At 40.9% G+C, this 27,450-nt stretch overlaps 1 protein-coding gene across 5 annotated transcripts in view; it reads left to right on the forward strand.

The window, feature by feature from the left end:
* The window catches only part of znf462 (zinc finger protein 462), a 61,669-nt gene that overhangs the window by 16,519 nt on the left and 17,700 nt on the right, over nt 1–27,450 (forward strand). Inside the window, exons 2-6 of one of the 5 annotated variants that reach the window (XM_057818763.1) lie at nt 16,547–16,592; nt 16,683–16,830; nt 17,298–22,393; nt 23,203–23,337; nt 24,838–25,163. In XM_057818763.1, coding sequence (XP_057674746.1) covers nt 16,587–16,592; nt 16,683–16,830; nt 17,298–22,393; nt 23,203–23,337; nt 24,838–25,163 — 5,711 coding nt within the window. In that variant the 5' untranslated portion in view covers nt 16,547–16,586. Of the gene's footprint in view, nt 1–2,124; nt 2,573–11,957; nt 12,136–16,546; nt 16,831–17,297; nt 22,394–23,202; nt 23,338–24,837; nt 25,164–27,450 lie in introns of those variants that run through there. The other 4 variants (XM_057818761.1, XM_057818760.1, XM_057818762.1 and 1 more) reach the window with 4 other exon arrangements.

Below are 27,450 nucleotides of genomic sequence, written 5' to 3' on the forward strand. Positions count from 1 at the left end.
ACAATCAACAAAAAAAAGAAAGTTGACTGTGACGGCCGACGCTTCAAGGATAGGTGAAAATTGGACTACTGTGTTTCTTCTCTAAAATATGCAACAACTGTGTCTGTGTCATTTGCAAAGAGAGAGCCGTTGTTTTTAAAGAGTTCAATGTGAGGCGATATTAACAAATAAGACACGCTGACATGTACGACAAGATTACAGGGAAGATATGTAGCGAGAAATCGAAGCAACTTGAAGCTAGTTTAATTTTAAAGCAGCAGTATTTTGCAAGAGCCCGAGAGTCGAAAGAGAACGCCACAAAGGCTAGTTGCGAGATTGTTGAAATAATTAATTTAGGGCTGTCAAATGATTAAAATTTTTTATCGAGTTAATCACATCTTAAAAATTAATTAATCGTAATTAGTCAATTCAAACCATCCATAAAATATGCCATATTTTTCTGTAAATTATTGTTGGAATGGAAAGATAAGACAAGACGGATATATACATTCAACAGACTGTACATAAGTACTGTATTTGTTTATTATAACAATAAATCAACAAGATGGCATTAACATTCTGTTAAAGTGATCCATGGATAGAAAGACTTGTATTTCTTAAAAGATAAATGTTAGTACAAGTTATAGAAATTTTATATTAAAACCCCTCTTAATGTTTTCGTTTTAATAAAATTTGTAAAAATTTCAATCAAAAAATAAACTAGTAGCTCGCCATTGTTGATGTCAATAATTACACAATGCTCATGGTGCTGAAACCCATAAAATTAGTCGCACCCAAGCGCCAGCAGAGGGCGACAAAACACCAAAAAACACAAGTAACAAGTGGACATGACACTGTGCTTTGAGCGGGGCATGTGTGTTAATTGCGTCAAATATTTTAACATGATTAATTTAAAAAATTAATTACCGCCCGTTAACGCGATAATTTTGACAGCCCTAAATTAATAAAAAATAAATAAATAAAGCAAATGTGACACACAGAATGGCTTGCTAAAATTTGCTTAAATATATTGTTCTATGTAAAGGCCATGGTCGGCCCTCCATACTTTTACCACACCAAATCTGGCCCCCTTTGCAAAACGTTTGGACACCCCTGCCTTAAAGCAATACTTGGTAACTTTTCAACCTTTGTAAAATATTTTCATAACATTTGTGATAATATGTCAGCTGACAACTAGTTGAATGACACCTCTTTTATATCTCGAGGGGATCTGTATCGCTTTCACCAGCACTAATTAATTTGGAGGAGAGTGGCAAGAACCCTGCCCCACAAAAAAAATACAAATGTGCTGACTGCTTTACGGCAGTGGTCTCCAAACTATTCCACATAGGGCCGCAGTGGGTGCAGGATTTCATTCCAACAAAACAAGACAACACCTATGGACAAATCTGGTGTCTTACAAGTGTAATCAGTTGATTGAAGTCAGGTGCTGCTTGTTTTAGCAGAAACTTCATGGGTTAAACTGTCGGTACTCGATCGGTTAGAACAAAAACCAGGACCCACATCAGCCCTTGAGGACTGGTTTGGAGTTGACTGCTTTGCGGCATATGTCACTTTACCCTTTCCCCATTCATTATAAAGACGGAAATTCTGTCGCGCAAATTCTGCAAAGATGGCAGAGCAACAAAAGAGACAAAAGTTTTGTTTGAGGAGGAAAAAGGAGAGGGTACCAGGATATACAGAATAAACATTGTCCCAGCTATCACTCGCTGGCGTGAGCCCCCCCCAACCCCCCCCCCCCCCTCCCATATCCCAACACACACTCTAAGCCACACGGTCGCTAACCGTCATTGTTTAGCCACAACTGGATTTATTACTTTATTACTAGTCATCATTCAAACAGCTGCTGGAAATGTTGTTTAATCCATCTGCAGGCAACCAGCAGATTGATTTTTGGTTGATTCCTCATGGGAAACGCAGCGCTGGTCCTCATGGGAAACGCAGTCCTCCTTAAGGCAAAACACTACCGCGTTTGTCCACCGGCGTCGCTAAAATTGACCAAAATTAAGTGTTGCTGTAAAACTAAAACTTGAATAGAAAAAGTTGGATATTGAGACAAATCTAGATCAGGTTGTATGAAAAACTAAACATTTTAATCGTGTGAGAACCAAGTAGAATAAGTGGTACACATAATGGATGGATATAATAACCCCATCATTTAATGTATTTAGGCCAAGCCACTCATTGTGGAGCAGTACACTCATTGTGGAGCAGTACATTCTATGACTTCAGTGTGTAGGTTCAAATCGCACTCAGTTTACTGTGTAAAACACAATATAGGACATCAAAGATTATGAAGAAAAAGCATCATGGGACTGTTAAATGATCAAAGAAGAAACTGGTCTTTTATCTACAAGGACTGAAGGATGATGTCGTAAAGGCATAATTATGAGTACTTTTTGCTTGTTTGGGCCAAATTGTTTGGTGTTACGGATGGGCAAATTAATAGATGATTAGTATTTTGTCACTTCTGAAGAACTGATGGATTATTATCATGGAGTAAAGTAAATGGCTACCTAGTCCACTGGCTAAAGTATATTCCAGAAGAAGACTCTTACCATAATAGATAAAGGTAATCAAATGTCTCATCTTCTTCCCATAATGGATCAAGGTAATCAAATGTCTCATCCTTAGTTGATGGGTTTCATCATGTGGACCAAAAACGTTGTCATGTGGTCATTAACCTAATGTTGGATAACTCTCCAATATGATTCATCTGTTTTTCTATCACTAATCTGCAATTTTACCATCAAAGCTGATTGGTTAATTCATTTGACCTCGACTGAGTACTTGATGATGTATGTGATGGCTCACACATAGTGGGGGCCCGCTTGTTTTCTTATTCATGAACTGTGTCTTAATGATGTAACACTAAATCATAATAAAAGAGGCTATCCTAACTAATTAACAGTGATCTCCAACAATCCTTAAAAATGTATCATCGAAAGTGCTTAATGTACAAATCTTGCAGATCTTTGATGTATTTGTAATCACATAATACCTTTTAAACATTTCAGCGATATTGAGTGGAGACAGAAAAATCATAGGAGTAGGTATTTTGGGGGGCAACTGTTGGCCTCTCTTAAAGGTCATTGTGAAGTAGAGATCTTAAATCAAAGTAACTTGGTTTCCTCAAGGCTACATTTACAATATATAAGACCAGCATGGGGAAGCCCTTACCACGGAAGCAACAAAACACTTGAGAACATTTTAGGCTTGAAAGCGGGCTCATGGTTGAAATCCAGTAGATGTCAGGAAGTGGCTGCCTTAAAGTCATGCGAGGAGATGGTCATTAATGCTCCTCCTAATCTGCTTGGTCGTTATCTTGTGCAAAATAGGCCAAATGTTGCTACTTAATGCTCTGTGTAATGCACCCCACCCCCTCCCGTCCCTGCTTTTTTCAGCAGGCTGAGCACTTGGCAAAACAGACGGCTACCCTTGGAGCAAGGTTACGACAACGGCCGGTTCTCCACCGATTTTTCACGCGGCTTTGGAGAGCAAATGTGGCCTCATCAAGTCGTTAATTGATAGGATTTGCGAATGACGTTAAAAAAGGGGAGTTTTTCAAGGCTGTCCGGATGGATGGGTGGTTGATGTCAGGTAGCCATTTGTCACGGATGCAGTGTGGAGGACCCTGACGTAAAATATGGGATTAAAATTTTGCGGCTTGTGGTGTTCCTTCCTTATGCTAACTCTTTTTGGAAAAATCCTCTTGATCATACATGCTATAGTATTACCTTTGTTGCAAGCTTGCTTGAATTCAAGATGCTAAAGTCTTTAGTTCTTGTCCTCTGATGCTCAAAGCAGTTGATAGAATAGAATGGCGGTGGTCGTAAACAAAGCTCTTCAAGAGGATGGTCTTTGAGGCCTACTGCGGAGCGCTGCAATGCTACTTTTTTATGTCCTGTGAATGTGACACTAGTGAAGGTCAGACTGCAGACAGATCAGCAAAGCTCACAAAGCTCTTTGGAGTGCAGCGCCCTAGCAGATATGCGCCTCCATTTTCTACCCTCTTGAGACATGTATTTTGCTTGCTTGTCCTCACAAAAACCTGACCCTCCCAGAACCTGAACACAAAAGACAACCTTTGGTGTTTTTGCCGAGTAATAATTGACCCACTTGCATAAGTACTTGTCTCATTTAGGTGAGATTTTTGGATTTGCAAAGTTAAATTCACTAAGACAGGCATTTTCATCATGTCCACAATTTTCCAGTGGCCAGTCACAAACAGTTGCTAAACCCCACACACTGCATGAGTTAGTCTAGTTTGACAGCATTGCGCGGTGTGCAGCAGGCCTTATACAAGTAAGTAGAAATAAAGCATAACAATCAGTGAACTGTGATGACTGATAGACGGGGAAGCAGTGAGTGCAGCTGACGTGGGTTTACCAACTGAACTTTTAAATTTTGTTAGCATTTTTTTGATTGATCAAACCAAAAAGCTTTGTTTTTACTCTTTAGTTTAATGACAAGTGATGGATGTGATGACATAAATTTAGACAGAGACTGCAGTAAGGGCTGTTCCCTGTTCTCTGGTAGCCAAATTGACTGAGGGCCCATTGGACATCCATCACCGTCAATGGCAGCCAATAAGTTAGTATATTAATTAATTGCTGACTTATTTTTTCCTATATGTTCTGAGTTAGCCAGTAGTGGGCATGTGTGTTTATCATGTGTCTGGGCTGATTAGACGTCCAGGGAGCGAGCCAGGCGGTCGTACTTTATTTGGGCTCAAAGAAACCACAGTGAATTTATGATGTCTTGCAACATCATTTGAAGTCTGTTTTGAACTCGCTGCATGTTTGTTTATGTAATTTTTGGTTGGTAAACAGTGTTAAAATATAAATATTTTAGTGGGTTAAATGGATATTCATACATAACATTACATTGCATTGCCCACTACCATGGTACCTCTACTTATGAACGCCTCTACATACAGAATTTTCAGGTTAGGACACGGCTCAACAGGAAAATATTGCCTCTTGTTACGAAAGAAATTTCAGGATAAGAAAAGAAAGGCAAAAATACTGTATGGTTGGTACTCGCAGCTCCCAGAGTTTACTGAACGTAACATACTGCTCTGGCGTTGGCTATTGCCTAGCATTGCTGGCCTCCAATTAGCTAAGCGATATTACAAATAGGGGTGTGCCATCTTAGGCACCCCACGATTCGATTCGATTATGATTCAGGGTGCTACGATTCGATTATTGAACGATGATCACGGTATTGACGTTGATTACAGTTATCACGATTATCGATGCATCGTACATTACTAATTAATAAAGTAGCCAAACAAATTTATGTCCATTATTTATTTAGAATATAATGATTCAACAGGAACGATGGAAACCCAACAACAAAAAGCTGCCTTTAAGCTGCTTTTTTATTTTATTTTATTTTTTTACAAGAAAGTGCAAAAACATTAACCATTTTGAAGGCAGTACATATTTCTCTCAACAATACAATAAAATTTACACTGGTGGAATGAATTCCACATTTTCTTGAAACAAAGTGTCTTTAGAAATAAGACTTCTTTTAACCAATATACTTTTTAAAAATCTGATTTTTGTACTATTTCGCATTTTACCACTGTACTTCATCATGGTTTTACAAAATTTACACGTTCTGCATATTGTAGCGTCACCGGCACGGTTATTTATACACCAACGCTGGGCTCTCATTGGTGTACTGGTGCGCCAGCGCGACGTTCCGATTGGTGGACTATATAGCCGTCAGTGTATATAGTTGTTGTTTTTGCATTGGTGTGCTGGCGGGAAGAGAAATAAAAAGGGGTGCAAAGCGTTAAGGTGCCTGTTATTTTCGCTGCCAAGCTTTCACTTAGCAAGCATTACAATATGAAATACACGTTAGCGAATTAGCTAATTAGCTTAGCGCTCGGCGCGAACTTTTAACATCTCAAAAACAACAACAATAAAGGCTAAACAGTACAAGTGGGTTCGTGTACTCACCTCTTATAGACACACACGGGTCTTAGCAACACACTCAGGACATTTTTCAATTGACATGACTTGAAACTACTGCTGGACATCTGAAAGACAAGGAGCAACGAACTATCTCCCCTCTCGCTCTAAAAAATAACTCGCGCACAGAAGCACAACCGCCGGGTCCCTGCCTGTCTCATACACAAATTTATTTTCCAGTCTTTTGAAAAGGAGTAAATCTCTCTCTTAGTAACCAGCGGCATCCATCATAACGTTGTGTGTGCGTCCGTTAAAGGTGTCCGGGCGGCATACGTGTCTGGAATTTCGTTCCGCTACGAGTCGCTGTCAAGTTATGAGGGAAAATAGTCATTTTTGAACCTTTATGAATCGTGATCAAATAATCACGTGTCAAATCGCGATTCATCTAATAATCGATTTGTTGGAACTCCCTTACTTATGAATAATACATATATTAGGCCTGCACAATATATCGTTTGAACATCGCCACTGCAATGTGTGCATGCGCAATAGTCCCATCAACCATTGTTTTTTTTGTTTGTTTTTGTTTTGTTTTGCCTCATAAAAGCAGCGAGCTTCTTTGCTTTTACACGGAACAAATCTTGGTGCGCCGAGTTGTTGTCTTCACTTTCTGCATAGTCGAGGCCTTTTTCGATCTGGCCTTTAAAGGCGGTGACGTTGAGGGTGCGACGCGCCCTAGTCAGACCCTTGGCCATGCTGGTCACGTCGTACGTTATATTGGGGAGATCACCCTTGGACCGCTCCCAGCTGGGTCGTTTGGTGGTAATTCTGGCGTCCACTTAAGATGGCTGCAGATCCAAAGGAAACACAATGGTGGTTTGACCGGATCTGTCTGCAGGATATTCATGAGAAGTTTACACGGTGCATCGCGCTCATTGAACAACATTGACGTTTTTTGCTTTTTGGGCACTGGATATGCAGTTCTGCCGGTTGGATTTGGGAGAGATTGGCCGGAAATTCTCTCAAGCATCGTGTGCTTCATTTTGTGCCGTAAAATGTTCTGTGGAGTTTGCGGGCGAGCTGCTTTTATTGTTTTTTTTTATGCTATGCTTTTACATGTTGTGCGATGCTTTTACATGGCCTCCTGGGTCTCTTTTGAATACAGCAATCTTCATCATTCACAGATGAACCCCCTTAGCCTGGATTAAACTGTATCATATGAATACAATTAGAGCTGAAACGAGTACTCGAGCAACTCGAGTAACTCGAGTTTAAAAACTGATCCGAGTAATTTTATTCACCTCGAGTAATCGTTTATTTTGACAGCTCTAAGCATCACGTTTTGCTCGGACCACTTTTAATGCGGGACAACGCGCTGTCACGTGCGGAGAGGAAGAAGGGGGAAAAAAAAAAACTTAATGCAGCCGACAGCCGCCACAAACGACGCCGACGTTGCTAAATACTAGCCCGCACGATGCTACGTTGGTACAGGTAGCGTCTCATGCGTCTCATAGAGATCACATGTATGTTGAACTAGATGCTAAATGACAGACTCGGCCGCGTCTGGGCAGCTTTAGTGAACAGCCGCCATCTTAAAGCAGTACAGCGCTAAGCGCTAATAAAGAGCGCTAAGCGCTAATAAATAAGATTAACGTTACCGTTCTGAAGTAACGTTAGCCCTGCGGAGGGCTAGGTTTCTATTAATTATGACCACTGTCGATGCTTGGCTAACGTGTCTTACATACAGGCTTTAACATAACATAGCATTGTGGAGTGATGAGGGTGTAAAAAAAAAACTTAATCATGCTAACTATCAATTTTAGCTCAGTAGTCATTGCTGGATAAAACACCAAGTAGCACTGGTGCTAATGTGCTCCAATACAGCCTGTATCACACATTTATTTTGAACACTGCAAAAACTCAAAATCCTATCAGGACTTGCAGTTTAGACTAACTTAAAACTTAACTAGAACTTAAAAATGGCTTGACACAAAGAGAAATTCAATTGAAAGACGTGGGAAAAATTCCAAACTTTTAAGTGATGTGTGTTATCAAGCATAACGGCATTTTTAGGTAAGATATATATAATTTTTTTTGTAATAAGATCTAAAGTTTTTTGAGTGAAAGCAGTGAATTAGTCTTTTTTTTTTTCTTTTCTTTTTTTTTAGTTCTAGTTCCATCTGAGATGCAATTGTTGGCTGTTTTCAACAATATACATCGAAAATAAAGACATTGATTGACTGAAAATGGTTCAAAATTAGATGAAATGTCTTGTTTTCTCATGTATATTTATAATTGCTCTTCACCTAAAAATATATTTGTTTTATCCGATTACTCGATTAATCGATAGAATTTTCAGTCGATTACTCGATTACTAAAATATTCGATAGCTGCAGCCCTAAATACAATGTAGTCATGGTGACCCAACTAAATGGAGCTATTCAAGTCATCCGGTGAAAATTCCTGTAATTTTAATATCGCAATATGTATCGCAATATATCGTGCACCTCCAAAAAGTTGAAGTATCATTTTTTTCCCAATATCGTTCAGCCCTAATATGTATAATATGCATATATATATAATACTGTACTTGTATGCGTGTATCCCAGCATCATCTTCATTCACCCCTAGTGTTCCGACAACTTTACACGAGTGTATTTTATTTCTTACTCTATTCTTGTTTTTTTACATAATGCACAACTCTTGATTTTATTTATTGTGCAATAATATAATTGTAACATGATGCATTTTATGGGTTATAAAAGATTTTCGTCAGAATTTTAGGGCTTTTGGAATGGACCAGGGCATTTCCTTGTTAAGTGTTTCTCTCCTTTCAGAATTTTCAGGTTACAAAAAAGTTACTTCCACAGCCAATTAATTTCCTAAGTAGAGGTACCACTGTATTTGCAAGATCTAAAAATGTGTCAGATTCCTTTTTACAACTCTCTTCAGACAACAACACTCGTGTTTGCGTCATTAGCGCCTTTCACACTGCAAGAATAGAACCGCGAAAATGTCGTGTTTCCACAATAAATGAACTGGGTTGCTCCAAGAACGCTTACAGGTCTCGGTCTCTGGCTGGCTCTTTTGTAGGAGATTCGGGAGTTCATAGGAACCATACGACGGGATTGATATAGCCGACAACAGAAACCGCAGCACCTGGTGCACGCAACATCAACAAAATAGAAAAAAATCACACTGTGGCTTTTCTATTCTCAATTTTCTTGCATTCGTGTATACCTAAATAATACGTCACTGTCGCGTCGGGGGGAAAAAATAAACGTCAATTACTTAAGAGGAAGTCCACACCACACTGCCCCCTCTTGTTTTTGTGTGGCCTGTTAAGCGAAAACCACCGTCTTTTCTGTGAACTATTTAGATCTTGTAACTAGAACTAAGTTCTTGTAACTGATCAGTGTGCTAGGGGCTAATGTCATATAGGAATATCAAGTTCCTCTTCTGGTACAAGCCACTGAAACTAACAGATGCCAGCAACTAAACCATATATATATTTTTTTTGTTCTTGTTTTTTGAACTCAACATTAAGGGTAGAAAAACGTATTTTTTTATTTGGCTTGCATAGATGCTAAAACATTGTAAGTAGACATCTGGTCATCAGCTGGTTGGTCTCACTTAAAAAAGCATTTTTAGTGTGGACACATGAGGTTTCTGGTTAAGTGAAGTTTAAAATTCTCCTAGTGATTAGTAAAGTACTGCTGGCCCAATGTCTCGCTGTCCCACATTCTTTTGATTGCATTCTAGAGGATGACTATTTATGACTCTTTGTTATGAGAAAACATTCATTGCTGAACATGATGGACTGGTCCCATTTTTTTATTTGAGGAGGCACAGGAGTAGATCGATCGGCCGGTGGAAATCGATGTCTCATCTCAAGTGTATTCAGACTTCCTCAAAGGAGTTAGCGGCATGTGATCGGATCATTTGAGGAACCTGTGTTCTCTGCTCAGACGGAGAAGACAGTGAGCTAGCTCACTGATTTGTCTTATCACAAGTGCTGAAATGCGACTGATTAAAAGTGATAGGCTCATCAAGACGAGAGTAACCACATGCTTTTTGTCAGATTTCAGCTCGGTGTCATTTTGAGATTGATTCTACACACGTAAGGTAGTCATTTACACAATACATTGAGTTGTCCTTGAAATTAAATTGAGCATTACCACTTTTTTAAAAACTGTATAAAGCAACTCTCAATACCCTTCATCCTTATGTCAACCAGTCCCTGTTCCATGAAGTTGTTTTTTTTTATGTCAACATGGGCTAAGAGGGCCTTGAGAAAGAAAACCCATCACCTGAGTTCACAGTTCTTATTTTTAACATATTTGTACGAATTAAACTTTCATTGCATCAGATCAGCAAATTGGTCAGGTTTGACACTAGTTGGCCAAAAGTAACATAAAGACTGGATTTAAAACGTATATACAACCTTACTTAAATGCCGGGTTCTAGTAATGTAAAAAAAACGGACTAATAAATTATTTAAAAACTTTGTCTACCATTGTGACTTAAATCTCTACAACCCAATTGACTTAGGTTTTATGGAAATGGATTGGACGTCAATGGCAGCCAATGAGTTAAAAATATGTTCTTCCTCTAGCCAACATGCCATCAATTAGTTTATCACTAGTTGGTTTGAAGGGTGTCATCCTCACACTTCAAAAGATTGGACGTTGAGTGCTGTCAATAGCAGCTAATGAGTTAACAAGGAAACAGCAAAAATATACTCTATTATTAAGAGTTGTGCAAAATATCATTTTCACCCCAAGACAACAAATTTCAATCAGTACTTTGCAATCAAATATTGCATCCGGATACATTACCATATAGGTAGTTTATGATACTTTTGACAACTCTAGGCAGGGCGCATAGTTAATAAACCCTAGAAATATTGGGATTAAAAAGTAAATGTAAACTGAGGGTCTCGCATAAACATGTAAGCCTTACCACTAAAATCGTGGTACCGCCACAATAGGGAATTGGAGGGTTTGTGATATTTTACCAGTACCTTTTTTTCACCCAAGTCAGAGTCACCTGATTTTGAGAGTCTGCCGATATGGAGTCCAAATCCGATACAGGACAAAAAGTGTTGTTCAAAAAAAAAAAAAATTGCGTGAGTCCACTCAAATCCGCTCATGCTGCTGAGAATAGTCGCTCACTTACACACAGTTGCCACAGCACACTACCGTTTGTGTTGAACAAGCTAAACGATGATTGACGCATTCGGCGCCTTTGAAGGTGGCACTCCCAACGCCTGTCAATTTTTATTAACTTTAACAAGCAAACTCAAGTGCACAGCTGACCAAGAAAAGCAGCAGGAGTGGAGTGAGAGGCTGTAGAGCATGAAGCAGAAAAACCTAAATAGTTCTTTTAATTAAAAACCCGATCCTTCTCACCTGATTCCGATCCTCTAAAAAATGGCACAATCGGCCCGGTTTCCGATCACATCATCAGATCGGGACATTCCTAGTGTTAAATGTTAATCGCACCTGGGGGAAAAAAAGCAGCAAACAGTCAAGACATTAGTTGGAAAGCACAAGGACACACAAGACTTGTGCTAGTTGCATGTCAGGAAGTATGCTGTGTTTGAGTCAGCTGGGAAATAAAAAAAGTCCAATCTCCAAACCAAATTCTTAAGGCAGCCATGTTATTTTCTTCCGGTGAATATATATAGGTAATAGTAAATAAGAAATAAAGAACAGCCTGTATGTACACACTGTATGGTCAAAATGTCGGATTCAGTCGGATTGCCTTTGGTCTAAAATGATTACAGGTGTTAAAACATCTGCGTCCAAACCATTGTCCCGTTAAGTCCTGAGCATGTGTTGTGCACTTCCACATGTTCTGTGGGCAGCTCTTCGGGGGCCTTTGAAATCACTGTCTGAGCAGTAGCCATCTTGAGCTTGCATGGTCCGTCTTACTCCTGGTAGTGATGTAATGTTCCCTGATGTTCATGACATCCCTCTCGCCTGAGCTCGCTTCGGGAAAAAAAGGACTAGTGATTCCTTTGTATGATGTCACAAAGTGTTATTATAACCTTTGCAATTTTGTTGTTGTATGAATTAGCACTGTTTTTAGCTTTGTTCTTTTGTCAGACTTCACGTCGTGTTGAACAATCTCCTTAATTGTTTTTTTTTTCTTGGTGTATTAGTAGATTGGGAATAACCAACCACATCTTGATGTGTTGTTCACGATAAAGGCAAGAAATTTACCATTACATTGTGGCATTTACATGAGACCTTTAGTGGTGTAATTGCATTACTGTATGATTTTATCCTTTTGTTATCCTTCTTGAAACTGACTTTCTGTTTAGAATCGATGGACATTTTGTCTTTTGAAAACTGATTAATTGCCATAGGAATTATGCAAGCACACTTATTTTGACGCAGAATCAGATGTTCCAGCTTAGTCTATTATCAGGATTTTACTAATTTCACAGTAGCTGAGTAATGGTAACTAAACACTTTATACACATGTGGGTACAACACAAATCCACACGCTAGATGGAACTTCAAAGTCCACAAAGTGCAAGGTCCAAAACGGAAAACATGATAACTGCAAGGACCATGACATAAACATCCTATTTGCTTACAAATCCACATTGGTTCAGAAACATTTAGTTGGTGTGGAGTAGGTTACTTACTATCAAATCGATGAACTAACACAAGTAAAAGTAATGTTCTATTAAAAGATGTTTTTCCTTCTTCACGACTGGATATAGTAGCAATAGCCAACAGTTGGGGACGAAACCTCAGTGCTTTTAATCAGCTTAATGCTGGCTTACTCAAAGGCCCTCTTTCAGGCGATGCAGCTGCAGCGTGGAGGGTGTGACTACTGGCAGAGCTCGCCGATGCAGCGAGACCGGTTGGTGATTAACAAATGTCAGTAGACTTTGGAATCTGGGTAGCCAAGTCTGATGCCTTTGTCCTGTGTTGCTCTCCACCAAGCGGTCTTCCAGGTCGCTCCTTCATGCTCCCTGCTCCTCCCACCCTTTTTCTTCAGTCCTATCCCCCTTCTGCCCCTTCCCTTGCTCTCCTGAGGGCCTGCAGGGCTCCCAGATAAAGAAGTTCAAACATGCCTTGCATTTTTAGACCCCCTTGTGGAATGTCTTTGGCGACTTCCACAAAATGAGTGGAAGCAGTAGAGGCTGCACTTCTCTTTTTCCACAAAAGGTTCCTGCCACTCTACACAAAGCACAAACCCTGGTATTTCTCAGAATATCTCCTGATGCGACAGATAATGTCCTGAGAAATGAGAGGAGGAGTCAGGTTGGTGAGAGTGTGAGATGCTTTCTGCTGAGCTTGTTTTGTACATCTGGCAGATAGATTTCTGTCAGCACTTCCTCCGTGACAGGCTGCATAGCTTTTTTTTTCTCTCTCGTTGAGAAAGAGGATCGGGTCCACGGGTCCATGTTGTGCTGCTGCATGAACACCTAAGCGCACGTAGTCAGCTCTTAAAATGGCTGCCCTTGAAGCTCAGCTCAGAGGAGGATCTTAGCAGCTCAGTCACCGCCTGTCAGAGTCACAACTGACTAGATGAAAGCTGATGTACTATCGCTGCCATTAACTTGTTTTGGCACTCCTGGCAGATGGTGTTGTATTTTTCCCTCTGTATACCATGTCAAGAAAACTGGCATTTGAAGGCCACTTGGTGGAAAACAATGTTGAAATGCCAAGAGAGCAGGGAGCGGCTGTAACATGACTCCATAACAATGGATCCCCTGCTTGCTCCTGGGACATTGTGACTCACATGGAGCTTTTCCCTCCATGTGAAAAGCTGGGTGGATTCTGCCATAGTCTCAGGATTTCTTACCTCTCTAGAATACAGGTTAGCGGGCTGACAGCTTTAGACAGACATCTAAAGTTTATCACTAAATCGGCTGATTAACACCTAAAAAATATAGAATTAAGGGACATCTGTCCAAACATGACATAGAAAACCTATCCATGCATTCATTTTTAGTAGATTGACTTATTAGAAAGGTGAATGTAGGTCTCAACAAATTATCAGTCAGGAAGATGCAGCTAATCCAGAATATTGCTGCCAGAGTCCTAGCAAATACAAGGAAACTGGACCATATTACACCGGTCATGAGATTGTTAGACTGGTTTCCTGTGAGTCAAAGGGTTGACTTTTAAAATGTTACTGCTGGTCTACAAAACCCTTAATGGCATTGGACATCTAGACCCCTTATGTCATCTGCAACCGGTTTGCTGTGTTTTCCAAGAACCAAACAGGGTGAGGCTGCGTTCAGTTGTTATGCTCCTCACCTCTGGGGGAAAAAAAACAGTACCTGAAGATCCAATGTGCGCTCAGTTCTTTAAATCAGGGTTTAAAACTACAGCGTATTCATAACGGCCCATTTTCTTCAAATACCCAATTGTGTGAGTTTTACTTTTTATCCATTGCTTTGTTTTCATTTGAGTTGTTTTTGTTTTTAACGGTCTTACTGATTTATTGTAATTTTTAGGTATGATTTTCTTTGTATTATATCTTGCAGATTTTCATGTGATGTAAAGTATGGTACTTTGAATTACCTTGTATAGAATTGTGCTACACAAGTATGCCTTGCCTTGTCGTCACGATACAAACATTTTCAACTTGATATCAATACTCAAGAAAATACCATTTTGGAAACATTAACTTAATACTATAAATACATTAAAATAATTTACAGTGCTGCTCAAAAGTTTGTGAACCCCCTCAACATTTTGGAATTTTCTATTATTTCAACCTGATTTCCTAATCAATCAATTCAGTAGTTTTTTTTTGTTTTTTTAACAGTTGTGTTGTCGAGACTAAATTAAAAAGAGTTTTCATCAACTGATGTAGGTGCAAAATTGAACTGTTTGGTCACAACTAAAACCGCCATGTCTGGCGAAAAGTCAACACTGCATACCACCAAAAGAACCTTCTCCCAACAGTGAAGCATGGAGGTGGGAATGTCAAGATCTGGGCTTGCTTTTCATCCTCAGGACCTGGACAACTCCACATAGTCCAGGGAATCATGAATTCTGAGGAATATTGTCAAATCCTAGAACATAACCTGACGCCATCTGTTTTGAAGTTAAAGCTTGGCAGAAGGTGGATCATGCAACATGATAATGATCCAAAGCATTCCAGCAATACAACCAAGGAATGGCTGAAAAAGAAGAAGATTCGTGTTCTGGACTGGCCCAGTCAAAGTTCTGACCTAAATCCCATTGAAATGCTGTGGCGGGACCTGAAGCGAGCAGTTCATGCCAGACGCCCATCAAACCTCTCTCAACTGACTGCGTTCTGCAAGGAAGAATGGGCAAAAATCCCCCAAAGTAGATGTGAGAGGCTGATTAGTCACTACAGAAACCGTTTGGTTGAGGTAATCTCTGCAAAAGGAGGCGCAATATCCTATTAACTGAAGGGGTTCACATACTTTTGCACACATGATATCTGAGTTTTTCTTAAATCAACCACTTTTGTTAAATAAAGAATGACAATATAACTATTTCTTTTGTTTCAGTCCATTATTTGGAATGTCAGTATTGTGGATTTGGGTATAACTTAACATTTAATAAGGTTATTTTAGTTTTTTTTACAAAAAATCTGACCATCGCTGTGGGGTTCACAAACTTTCGAGCAGCACTGTATGTAGTATTACATGTAAACTTTTTCAATGTTTCTCCATTTGTGGTCATTATGAAATATGTAAAACAGTCAGACGTGTGGCATTTTATGCATGAATATTTTGTAATAATTTCCATCATAAACTTTGAATATTACTGAGATCTTAAGCGACAAACTGTAGTTGTAAAATGCAGAGAGACTACAGTAATGTTCCACACTACAGACACGGCTGAAAGACATTAAAAAGGTCTTCATCTCTCAGTCTTACTTGAGCACACAGTTGAAACAACTGGATAGAATATTCTGCTCTAAATACTGTTGTATGGAGCTGTTGTCCAGCTGTTGCTTATCCCAAGGTAATAAAAATGGGATAAATCAAGCCATAATCCCTCTTCGGTCCCTCCATTGTTCCTGGAATGATCCGGCGCTCAAAAATGGGACCCTTGTTCTACTATTGCAACGGACATCACAAGAGTGATTTGGACATTAGTAGTTTTGCAAATTGAATCCAGAGCTCCTCAACTATCTGTTGCTGGCCAGTGGTTGTCCAGCCATAGCTTATTTTAATACTTATTGAGGTGTGTTGGACAGTGTCTCTCTATTGAGAAACTAAGCTATGTCATATAGAGTATATATCAATTTTGCTGTGTTGGTCATTATCGTTGGTGAAACGTTAATTTTTTAATAATAAAGAACAAAACCAAATCCGACTTTTCTATATTCAACATTTTTTAAACATGGAACTTGAGCAGTAATGCCTTTTGCAAAATTAAAGTTGGTTCTTTATAATGTTTTGTTTATATCTCTGACATACAACTACTGCATTATTCTACTTAATATAAAACTTCAATGGAAACGGGAAATCAGAAGGATTGGACGTTTTCCCATCAATTGCACTGAAAGATGAGCGTTATATGAAAGGGAGTTTTGATTCTTTGTTCTCAACAGCAATAGGTTACATTGCGTTTTGTTCTGAATACCACTGAATACTTTGTCTGTCTCTCCAGGTTTCCCTGATTTTCCAGGGAGTGCTCCCCCCCTTTAGTAATGGAGGTACTGCAATGCGACGGTTGTGACTTCCGTGCAGACTCGTACGACGACTTGAAGAGCCACATTCAGGAAGTGCACACTGTCTTCCTGCAGCCTGCTGACGCAGACGAGTCAGACTCTCTGAGAGAGGAGCAGGAGGAGGAAGAAGACGAAGAAGACAAGCAGGCGGAGGATGAAGCAGGAGTGCAGGAAACCGGGAACAAGGATGACAAGAATTACACACCACCTAAAGCTGGAATGAGTAAGCCACCCACATCACTTAAAAAATTTACACTTCGTTTAACCAGCGTTAGGACACACAGTTCTGCATAAATGGATCATGTCTTTTAATGGAGGGGCATGAATATTGATTTACTCGGTGGTGAAAGATAGCTGTTGAATGTGAATTGTAGGTTAAATAACTTTATCGAGAAATTTGGCCAACAATACTATCATGAATTAAAATGAGTTATTGCCCCTATATATTTTTCACTAGTCAATTCACGTAGAATTTACACACACAAGCACACAGGTGTAAAACGCAAATACTAATTATTTAATGTTCCTGGAACTGCCATCACCTGTACTCGTTTCACATGCAAAAACTCCAGAGACATATCGGTGTTATCTATGGTTAACTTAAAAACAGTAATTTATTTACTTAGTAAATGGTAAAATCAAACCTCATATCTCTTTCTCTCATAAGTCTAACACACTTCTTTTTTACAGGTCCCGACTCTGCCGACAGCTCCAGCAAGACATCGCCGAAGCAAATTGGTGAAACCCATTTGCTGTTCTACCAGTGCAAGTTCTGCGTCCGTTACTTCAGATCCAAGTCGTTCTTGAGGAATCACACCAAGAAGGTGCACAATGTTGTCGAGGAGGACGTGGTCGCACAGATATCCTCGCAGACAGACAATTCCAATTCCAAAATGTATTCCTGCCAGTATTGCACATACAAGTCTCCGCGCAAAGCAAGGATGATGAAACACCATGTTACGTATCATAGCAAAGCCCCTGCTGGCTCAGCTGCTGCACCAGAGACTGCAGAACTAGATGAAGAGTCGGGGGCATCCAGCGACCTTTCGAGTGGGACGTTTGCCTGTGAATGGTGTGATTATCAGACTGACCTGAAGGCCAGCTGGACCAACCATATAGTAAAGGAACATGATGACAAGGTCAAAATAGTGTCCAGTGTTCCTGAGCCAGAAGGAGACATCTGTGCAGCAACCTCACTTAAACCAGATTCTCCCTCCCAAAGTCCTACGAGATCAAACACAGCATTGTCTGAAGGACATGAGGATCCAATGACGGAAATGCTTGAAAACACATCAGCACAGACTCCTGCGGTCACACCTGCTAGTGCAGGATGCTCAGTTTCACCCAGGAGGCCAAACAGTGGAAGTGAGATAGACGCCAGCGTACAAAATGAAGAGGATTCAAGAAGCAGCTTAGAAGGTGATGATGAAGAGCTTGGTGATATAGATGATCCTAGCTACACTGGAACGCTTTCAGCAGATGCGAAACAGCTTTTAACAGACGAGGACAATAAGCTGCTGGAGACCAAAGGAATTCCGTTCAGGAAATACCAGAACCGTTTCCAATGTCCCTTTTGCTCCTTCCTTACCATGCACAGACGGAGCATCTCACGCCACATTGAAAACATTCACCTCTCTGGTAAAACCACAGTGTATAAATGTGATGAATGCCCGTTTATTTGCACCAGCCCTCTTAAATTAGGCACACACAAACAGAGTCACTGTAACTCTGATGTGGAGACCATGGACCTGACGAGCGACAGCCCCGAACCTCACAATGATGGTACTGCAGAGCCCGTCAATGGGGCAAATGTAAGTATGTCCAAGATGAATGGAAAAAAGTCAATCAGCGTCTTAAATGACCAGCAGAACCCACACCGCTGCACACTCTGCAACTACTCCACAACGACTTTAAAGGGACTGAGGGTTCATCAGCAGCACAAGCATTCCTACTGTGATGACATGGATCCCACCGTCTCAGAAAGTCAGCTGGCCGACCAGCTGGACACGGACTTGGCGGCCTCGCCAACATGTCTACAAAAAACCCAAACTTCTATTTTAGGGCTTGCAACCAAAAAACCTTTGGTTGGTGGTAAACGAGCAAGAAAGTCCATCAATGACCTACCTTTGGATTTGTCTTCAGTCAAAAAGAGAACAAGAATTGATGAAATCGCGAGCAATCTTCAAAGCAAAATCAGCCAAAGTCAACAGGACGTGGTCATAAATCTGGATGAAATGGATGACGAGGACATGGGCGACCATCACAGCAATGAAGGAAGTAACCATGATGGCAAGAATGCCATCTTTGCATACAACATACTGCAGCCACACACAAGGGATTCATCTCACAAAGGAGGCAGGATTGGAAAAAGAAAAAGCCACCCTAAATCAAACACCAGGAGTCTACCGCTGTCCCAGACTCTTTCAGATGATAGTGAAATCATTTCAGGTGATATGATTGATGGCCGAGACGCTCCCCAAGATAACAGTGACTATTCCGTAGATCCTGGAATGGCGCGTTTTTACTGTAAACACTGTGATTACCACAACAAATCTGCTCGTAGTGTCAGTACTCATTATCAGAGGATGCACCCTTACATCAAATTCAGCTTTAAGTACATCCTGGACCCAGAGGACCAGAGCGCTGTCTTCCGCTGCTTGGAGTGCTACATTGAGTACACAAACTACAATGACCTACACCAACACTACATGGATCACCATCCAGAAGCCAGCAACGTGCTCAACTTTAACCAGCCCAATTTAGTGTACATGTGTCGCTTCTGTTCATACACAAGCCCCAATGTGCGAAGCCTAATGCCCCACTACCAGCGAATGCATCCCACTGTGAAGATCAACAATGCCATGATCTTCTCCAGCTACGTTGTTGAGCAGTCGCATAAGTCTGGTGAGTCACAAACTCTAAGGGAGATATTAAACTCTGGCCCAAAAATATTTAACTCAGCTACGTCCACTCCAAAGTCCTCTTCGAGCCCACTGCTTAAAGCAGTGCCCAAGACTCCTGAATCAGGTGTGGAGGTGGATCCCCTCAAGGATGCAATGGCCGGCAGTGTTGTTGTCTACGATTGTGACATGTGTTCCTTTTCCAGCCCCAACATGCACTCTGTTTTGGTCCATTATCAAAAGAAACACCCCGAACAAAAGGCATCTTACTTCCGCATACAGAAATCTATGAAAGTTGTTTCGGTGGATCAACCTGTTGCTAATGCCTCGTTTAATTTGAACATGTCAAGTACCCCAAAAAAATCAAGCGCGGCACTTTATGGATTAGATGAGGATATGTTCTACTGCAAACACTGTGTATATAGCAACAAATCTGTTGTGGGCGTGTTGGTGCATTATCAAAAGAGACATCCAGAAGTAAAAGTGACAGCCAAATATATAAAACATGGAGCCCCCACTCCGGGTTTGTTGAAACTAATTGATGAATTACAAATAGCAGCGCCCAAGCAGTTTATGACGCAGTTTGCAAACAATGGTCACGATGGTTCCAGCAACTCAAGTCCTAAACCTGGAAGTGGAGATAAATGTGAGGATGAACTGTTCTTCTGTCAACACTGCGATTACGGCAACCGGACAGTTAAAGGGGTGCTGATTCATTATCAGAAGAAACACAAGGAAACTAAAGCAAATGCTGACCTTGTGCGACGTCACACGGCTGTTGTCCGCAGTCAGCGTGAGCGCGCGCAGTCTAGCAGCGTTCCTTCCGCCACCATTCCGGCTCCTCCCGACCCCGAAAACACTGCACCGCTACGTTCCCTGAAGTGCAGACACTGTCCCTACACATCCCCTTATGTGTACGCCCTCAAGAAGCATCTCAAAAAGGATCACCCAACGTCTAAGGCCACAACCTTGACCATTTTACACTGGGCTTACCAAGATGGCATTCTTGAGGCAGGCTATCACTGTGAATGGTGCATTTACTCCCACTCTGAACCCCAAGGCCTGCTTCTTCATTACCAAAGACGCCACCCGGAGCATAATGTAGACTACGCCTACATGGCCAGCAAGCTCTGGGCCGGACCAGAGACCACTCCACAAGGGGGTAACCTTGAAACAAAACATTACAAATGTAAGGACTGTGCCTTTGAGGCTTGCACAATATATGACATAACTAGCCACTATCAGGCAGTGCACCCCTGGGCGATCCAAGAGGACGAATCTGTTATTTTGGATATCATTAAAGGAAACACTTCAGCTGATAAGACCCCAAAAGAAAACACATCTTTCAAAAGCCAGTCCGTTGAGGATGATGGCGCTCTGTACATTGTCACCCCACCTCGAGAGAGCAACCCCAATCCCACTCACCCACGTCTCTCCATTTCCAATAATCCCTATCAGTGCACAGTGTGTCTGTCCGAGTACAACAGCCTCCATGGCCTCCTGACACACTATGGCAAAAAGCACCCCGGTATGAAAGTCAAAGCTGCAGATTTCGCACAGGAGGCAGACATCAATCCGAGCTCTGTGTATAAATGTCGCCACTGCCCCTACGTGAACTCCCGCATCCACGGCGTCCTCACCCACTACCAGAAAAGACACCCCTTAGTGAAAGTCACGGCAGAGGATTTTGCTAATGACATAGAGCAAATCTCAGACACAAATGAAGCAGAAGACAAGAACAAGACTCAAAGGCAGGGCTATGGCGCGTACAGGTGTAAAATGTGCTCGTATACACACGGCACACTGGAAAAACTCAAAATTCACTATGAGAAATACCACAATCAGTCTGTGACAGAGATTTTCACACCCGGGTTGACAAATTTCTCAGTCAGCCAAGACACAGAACCGGTAGCGGAATGTAGTGCTGGTCATACTTCAAGCGCAGGGAAAATTCAGGAGGTCAATGATGTGGACTTCACCCTGTCTCACGCATCCATCAATAAGCCAGAGAAGCATGCCGTGTTCAAGTGTCAGCTCTGCAAATACTTCTGCTCCACCCGGAAAGGCATCGCTCGCCACTACCGCATCAAGCACAACAATGTGCGTGCTCAGCCGGAGGGTAAAAACAACGTCTTCAAATGTGCGCTGTGTTCGTACACCAATCCCATTCGCAAGGGCCTGGCAGCACACTACCAGAAGCGCCACGATATCGATGCTTACTATACCCACTGCCTGGCTGCTTCCAAGACTATGACTGAGAAGCCAAACAAAGTAATATTAACACCATCCTCCGAGCAGGAGAATTCAGAAATGAGCGAAGAAGTGCGCTTGGCCGTAGAGAGGAGAAAGTGTTCTCTTTGTCCCTTCCAGGCCTTTAGCAGAAAGAGCATTGTGTCGCACTATATCAAACGCCATCCGGGTGTCTTCCCCAAGAAGCAGCATGCTAGCAAGCTCAGTCGCTACTTTACTGTCATTTATGCCAAAGAACCTGAGAAAACGGATGATAGTGAAGGTGAAAACAAGGAAGCGTTGGACGACGCCCCGGATCCAGAGCAAGATGGGGACTGCCTGCCCTTTAAGTGTCTCAAATGTTTCCGGTTGTCCTTCAGCAACGGCCTGCTGCTATCTATGCACTACAATGACTACCACAGGACAGACTTCAAAAGAGACTTTGCCGTGTCGCCGGACCCCGTGGATGATGACGACGCGTCAGAGTCATTCCAGTGTTCCCATTGCGAGCTGAAGTTTCTGTCTCTACCCGATCTTGCCTCGCATCTGCTCAACCACAACGAAGAGTTTCAGAAGAGGGCCACTCGGCATGAGAGGAGACGACAGCTTCTCAACAAACAGAAATCAGCAGATGTACCCGAGAGCAAGTCTGAAAAGGTGAGAAAGGATGAGTTGGGAAAGGAAAGATTATTATACAGAATACTGTTAAGTCATGTATTATATCGTAAAAGCCTTTCCATGTGGCTTGGTGTTATAACTATTTTACAAGGTGTGTGCATCTGGTTAGCCTGCTAGCACCACAATTGCTAAATTTCCCTGCCATAAGATTTTGTCACTTTTCCTGGTAAAAGTTGTCTGAATTGAACAAGTCCTCCATTGAATACAATCCGAATAGTTACTGTTCAATTTCTCTGAAATGTTTTGAAACGGGACACTTTTGGGAATCCCCAAAACTACAACAATCACTTGACATTTACATGCTAGCTAAACTTTCCCTTCAGGATTGCACTTGGAAACTGATGTTTATTTTGGTGGTCATTTCCGTGCATCTCAATTACTATCTTTTGGTATTGCCATTAAATGGATTCAGTTTCTTTCTACGCGTGTTCTACCCATTTTTTAAACATATTAAAAATCTGTTATAATTAGAAGTGCTAGTCTATCAAGCATACTGCTAGTCACGTTGCCAAATTCCATACACAAAGTCTGAAAATCTGAAATGTCTTTGATGAGTCAATTAATTTGCTCCATTATTATAAGTGGGGGTGTAGCATATTATATGATCCATAAATGAGTTCATATGAATTAGAGTACCATTTTCCTCAATTTATGCATATTTGATATGTCATTAATGCCATCATAGAGTAACATGTACAGTGTATGTGCTTATTTTAAAAAGGAACTGACATTCTGACTTGTTTGAAAAGTTAAACCTGTTCTTTTTATTTTTTTTTTGCTATTGACAGGAAAGCTGTGCAAACAAAGCTCCTATAGGCTTCAGGTGTAACTTCTGTGTGGAGGTGCATACAACCATCCGAGCTATATGCAATCACCTGAGGAAGCATGTCCAATATGGAGAGGTCAAAGAGGGACATGTCAAGGTAAATTGAGATTTCATTTACGTAATTATGACTAATGTTGGTCACAAAGTCCACCCAAACTGTCGCATGGTGGTAGGCTTATTGTTAGCATAGTTAGTAACTAAATTGTGGTTGCTAGCTCTTTCTATTGTTGTGAAATACTTCTGTGAGACACGTTGTACTGTACAAGCACACAAGCAACTGTTTCTGAATTTGTTCCCGGCATGATGATTTACAACAGTAAATATCGAACAACTTTGGCATTTTCTGAGCAGATCCGGGAGGAAAAATCCCTCTAGACACAAGACATCAGTGGATAATTGTTCAGGATAATCTTTCAAATTCATCTAGGGAGCAAGCTGTGCTGCCTTTAATTGGAAAGGTGGATAAATTAGTGAATTCATTTAACGTATATACTGCAACCTACCCCAGTCAGGATGAGGCAAAATGTCAGGACCAGTAAATCTGTTGCATTATCTTGGCGCTCAATTTTAAGCATTCATAGTCAGTCCTTGGATGTCTATCGTCATAAATCGCATTGTATCGCGAAGTACCCAAAGGTTCCCAACCCTACTTTTTGATATTTTTCTTTCTATATCCTTTCCTTGATTTGATGCAACATTTTCAAGTGTAGACATGTCCTCTGAATTCACCGCCACAGTGCACTTCACGCATCTCTTGACGCGTTCATCTTGTTGCTACTTCATTCGGTTTCCCTTGCGACTGAGGACATCTCCAAGCTTTCCCTTGAGACAGCATTGGAGGAGGAACAGAGAGAGCATGAGCTATTATTTTGAGCACGGGCTGGTATCCGCTGCATTATTTGTAATCTGTGGAGACTGTGAATGAGCCTGAGGGTGCAACGTCTTAACCAAATGCAGAACATCAATGTACTTAATAGTCAAATCAACAAAAAACACCATAGCTAGACTTGTTAATACTTTTATTTTTTTTCAGAACTTCTCATCCACCTCAGGTGATTTTTTTTACGGATGCTATTGCCAGGTTAAGCGTGGAGACGCCACATCTTATTTTATGGCTGCACGAAGTGTAGGGTCAGGGCTCTCCACAAGCATGAGTGAGCCTCCTTGAGGCTGTGAAAGAAGTCACTATGATTGTCTGTCGACTTGGGACGGCAGCAGAGGATGAGAGATTGAAATGGATGGAAAAGCATGCGGTCTTGTTAAAAGGGTTGAAGTAGAATGTATTCAGATGGAGTAGCCACTAGCGGTGGGAACCTCTGGGTACCAGCCGTTACCATACAATTTGCCATACAAGACTAACGATTATGGCTCACAATATGGCGATATAACAATTGTCGATACATGGGTCAAGAAGTCTATCTCCGATATTTGTAGGATACAACAAGCTATTTCTGAGAGGGAAAATAAACAATACTTATTTTTTTCTGCCATTGATAATGATAATCCAATTCAAAACAAATTGGTCTAGTGCCCTCAGTGGCGGCCAATAAATCAAAGTAGACACAAAAAATTAAAATGAGATGATTGTATTTTTCAGCAGGAAGTCAGCGAGGTGGCCCTCACCATGCCATCGGAGAGACTCGTTAATGGTGGTGCAGTGGAGGATGAAGCCGGAAACGAACGACCCGAAGACGCCACAAAGGGTGTCGCTACACCGGAGTCTGATGCTGTTGAGGGGAAGTCTTCAGCACTCAAGCAACGGCTAGCGACGGGGGGCCACCCGTGTGCGCAGTGCGATCGGGTCTTCATGTCCATGCAGGGTCTCCGCTCCCACGAGAGGAGCCACTCCGCCATGGCCATGATCATCAGAGAGGACAAGTATAGCTGCCACTACTGCCAGTTTGTCTCACCCTTCAGACACAAGTGAGTGAGAGCAGCATGTGTAAAGAAAAATTATCAAATTCCTAAAATACTTAAGATGGAAAGAATGTAATTCCATTTTAGCGTGAACATGAATTAACTGAACTAAAGTATTTATTTATATTGTTACAACTCATAGGCTTCAATTGACTGTGACAGACATGCAATCCTTTTGAAGTGGGAGGGTTGGCAGTAAATGAATGAATGGATGATGCCATATTGGACATCTACGAGTGACAAACCCATTAAAATTTCAGCTAGCAGAAAGACAAAAGTACCACACTATTGGAAGTCTATCATCGTCTATGGCACTGACTTAAATTAAACGTGAATCCAGTTTTGAATTAAATATTTGGACTAATTTTCCTTCAACTAAGCATCAATTTTAGTCGTTTTAATGGTTTACATTTTCAAAAATACATATTGTGCATTTTATTTTTATTTAATCATTTTTTGGCATTTCTATAGAATAATACACTTCCACTTGGCATATAACTTGATTTCAAATCATTTCATTCTTACAATAAAAGGTTTATTTTAATTTCAAGGGCCTTCACATTAATAGCTGGGTGCAAAATGAAACTTAAAAAGTAGTGTGACGTTCAGAGCTTGTTGAAGCCCATATCTGTTTTTGCAAGGATGTTGCATACATAAATACTTTCTGGTGGAGTTTATTATTTATTTTGAAAACACAAATATGCTACATTAAGATCAGAACACAAAGTCAAGATGTCTTAGAGAAAAAAAATAATATTGTGTGTGACTCGCATGAGCTTGGAGGACTGCATCCATACGTCTTGACAATGACTCAAATAGCTTCTTGATAAAGTCATTCGGAATAGCAAAGAAAGCAGTCTTGCAGGAGTTCATCAATATTCTTTGGTTTCATCTTCAAAACCTCCATCTTACCCCAAACATGCTCAATAATGTTCATGTCTGTTGACTGGGTTGGCCAGTCCTCGAGCACCTTAGCCTTCTTGAATCTTCGCCTTCAGGAACTTTGATGGTTAGACTGCAGTATGAGAGGGAGCACCATCCTTCTGAAGAATTTGCCCTGAATGTAATGGGCAGCAAGAATTTCTTGATACTTCAGGTTGTTGATGTTGCTGCCCACTCTGCAGATCTCTAAACCCAACTATGATTTTTTCCTCCACCAAACTTGACTGTTTATTGGGTGAATCTTTGATTCATACAGGTTCCAACAGGTATTCTGCAGTATTTACAGTGGTTGAGATGCAGTTCAATAGATGATTCATTACAAAAAAAAAAAAAAAATCAACTTTCTGCCACTTTTCGACTGTCCATCGTTTCAGCAAGCTGTGGGCCTTGGCAAAGGTTGGGTGTCTAAAAGATCTGCAGAGTGGGCGGCAACATCAACAGCCTGAAGTATTAAGAAATTCTTGCTAATACATTCCAAACCACAAGAGAGGGCAAATTCATCAGCAGGATGGTGCTCCCTGTCATATTTCAGCTTCTACATCAAATTTCCTAAAGGTGAAGAAGGTTAAGGTCCTCCAGGATTGGCCAGCCCAGAACATTATTGAGCATGTCTGGAGTAAGATGAAGGAGGTTTTGAAGATGAAACCAAAGAATCTTGATGAACTCAGAGTCCTGCAAGACTGCTTTCTTTGCCATTCCAAACGACTTCATCAAGAAGTTATTTGAGTCATTGTCAAGATGCATGGATGCAGTCCCCCAAGCTCTTGGGACTCGCACACGATGATAATTTTTTTCCCCCAAGACACCTTGACTTTGTTCGGATCTTATGGTAGCATATTTGTGTTTTCAAAATAAAGTACGATTTCTACCAAAAGTTATTTTTGTATGCAACAAGACTTTTGTCCTTGCAAAAAGAGATGTTATGGGCTTTACCAAGCAATGAACATCACACTGCTTTTTGATTGTTTTGATTGTTTTTGCACCCGGTTAATATTGCAAAGGCCTTTGACATTAATATGAACCTTTTATTGTAAGAATGAAATAATTAGAAATAAAGTTATATGCCATTTTAAGTCACTATGTTCTTATGGGACAAGACTTTGGTCAGGGACTGTATAAAATTGAAACTACTAGGTTGTGACATTCACCATTATCACAATCCCTAGGTACTTCTATACAAAAGATTGCTTGTTCCTACATATTTTTTAAACTCCTTTATAAATGTTTTACAGGCTTATTTAGAAGAAAGTCAACTGAGGAGTGAGGATGTTTACTTCATTCTCCACTCCTTCCCAAAAAAAACCAAAAAACAAACTTTTGAATGTTCAAGTTGCTTGGGGACGGACGCAAT

This window comes from Corythoichthys intestinalis, chromosome 17 (assembly GCF_030265065.1).
Source record: "Corythoichthys intestinalis isolate RoL2023-P3 chromosome 17, ASM3026506v1, whole genome shotgun sequence".
Taxonomy (NCBI): domain Eukaryota; kingdom Metazoa; phylum Chordata; class Actinopteri; order Syngnathiformes; family Syngnathidae; genus Corythoichthys; species Corythoichthys intestinalis.